The sequence below is a fragment of the Pieris napi genome, chromosome 23, assembly GCF_905475465.1.
Source record: "Pieris napi chromosome 23, ilPieNapi1.2, whole genome shotgun sequence".
Classification (NCBI taxonomy): domain Eukaryota; kingdom Metazoa; phylum Arthropoda; class Insecta; order Lepidoptera; family Pieridae; genus Pieris; species Pieris napi.
The window spans coordinates 1,011,945-1,013,453 of NC_062256.1; the positions used below are offsets into that span (position 1 = coordinate 1,011,945).

General features: G+C 31.3%; 1 protein-coding gene across 1 annotated transcript; it reads left to right on the plus strand.

Moving 5' to 3' along the window:
- Positions 1-338: 338 nt before the first annotated feature.
- LOC125061652 (RNA exonuclease 4-like) lies at positions 339-1,141 on the plus strand. Its single transcript, XM_047667185.1, has 2 exons — positions 339-727; positions 920-1,141. The coding sequence occupies exons 1-2, from the start codon at positions 398-400 to the stop codon at positions 1,049-1,051; spliced, it is 462 nt and encodes a 153-aa protein (XP_047523141.1). The 5' UTR covers positions 339-397; the 3' UTR covers positions 1,052-1,141.
- Positions 1,142-1,509: the final 368 nt, after the last annotated feature.

Sequence of the window (1,509 nt, forward strand, 5' to 3'; positions counted from 1 at the left end):
TTTCAATTTGTTTTTGCAATTTTTTTGGTACTTAATATTTTTTGGCAACATTGTTTAAATTTAATCTATGAAAGCGCTTTATGATGTTTATTGGTTTTCAGATAGACTTACTAGACTAACTAATTTTACAAATTTCATACGCATACCAAGGAAAATTCATATTTGTTTGTTTAATCGAGATAAGTATATAGTTTACCCTCCTAATTTTCTATAAATCTCTTAAAGCTTTGAACGAAATAATGAAGCGGTTTATTCAACGGCCACACAGCGCTTGATCGCTGATTTATCAAAAATTTGTTATAAATACTTGAAGCGAACATTTTCGTTACCTACTTACTCGGTACTCCAGCATCTTGCGTATAAAGCTTAGCTAAAAGTTCTCTGTATTCAAGTTAAAATGGTTCGTTTCTACGCTATCGATTGTGAGATGATTGAAAATGATTTGGGTAAAAGCATGGTTGCTAGAGTGTCCCTCGTGGATGAAGCTTTAGAAACTGTTCTGGATGAGTATATTAAACCTACTCGTAATGTAGCCGACTACCGGACCTCGATATCCGGGATTAAACGCGGCTACGAAACTGAAGCTAAACCGAAAGATGGGGTACTCCGTCGTGTGATAAACATGGTCAACGGGCAATTCGTGGTAGGATTTAATGTAAAGGAAGACCTCGAAGCTTTGGGAATATTGCATTCTAAAATCTGGGACATGGCGGACAGTAAGCACCTAGTAAGTCTAATTGTAAATTTCAATTTTAAAATATGTCTCGTTTAGCCTGTTTTGCAGAAAACACAATTTTCGTTACTTGTTTCTGCTTTAAACTCTCTATTAAGATGTTCTTTTGGTTTTCAATGCAATAGATGCGTAAAGGCTGTTACCATAGTACCTAATTAGCAATTACATTATAAATTTCTTTTTCAGGATTGTTGCCAGAAATATGCACTCAAGATTTTGGCTTATAAAGAGCTTGGTTTGTCCATTGAAGATGTACCACATGACACTGTTAAAGATGCGAAAGCTGTGATGGATATTTACAAGAAATATGGCGAATAATTATTTATGTCACTATTATTTTTTTAATCACGTGTTCTAAAGTGTTAGTTAATATTTTTAATTCCTCTTATTACAATTTAAGAGCTTTCATGCGCTAACATAAAATAAATTAATTAAATAAAAAAGTTTTTATTCCGCAATCTCCCTCCTTGTCCTGTAGGATATATTTGATATCTTACAGATATTTTAGTAGGTATAGATTTATCTGATATATTTCCTTACAATTGGTCGTATCGTAGTTTTCTATCATCTTTCTTTCAAAACAATTTTAAAGTTTGCGTCATATGAACATTCATTTATTTATTTAACAAATTACACATACCATTATGCAATTATGGCAAGGTTTTACATTTTCATAACACTCAAAACACTACATTAAAAATAGATTAAAATATTTACAATAAACAATCTTTTTATAGATATTGTCCCACATTAACAAATAATGTTTTATTTAAATA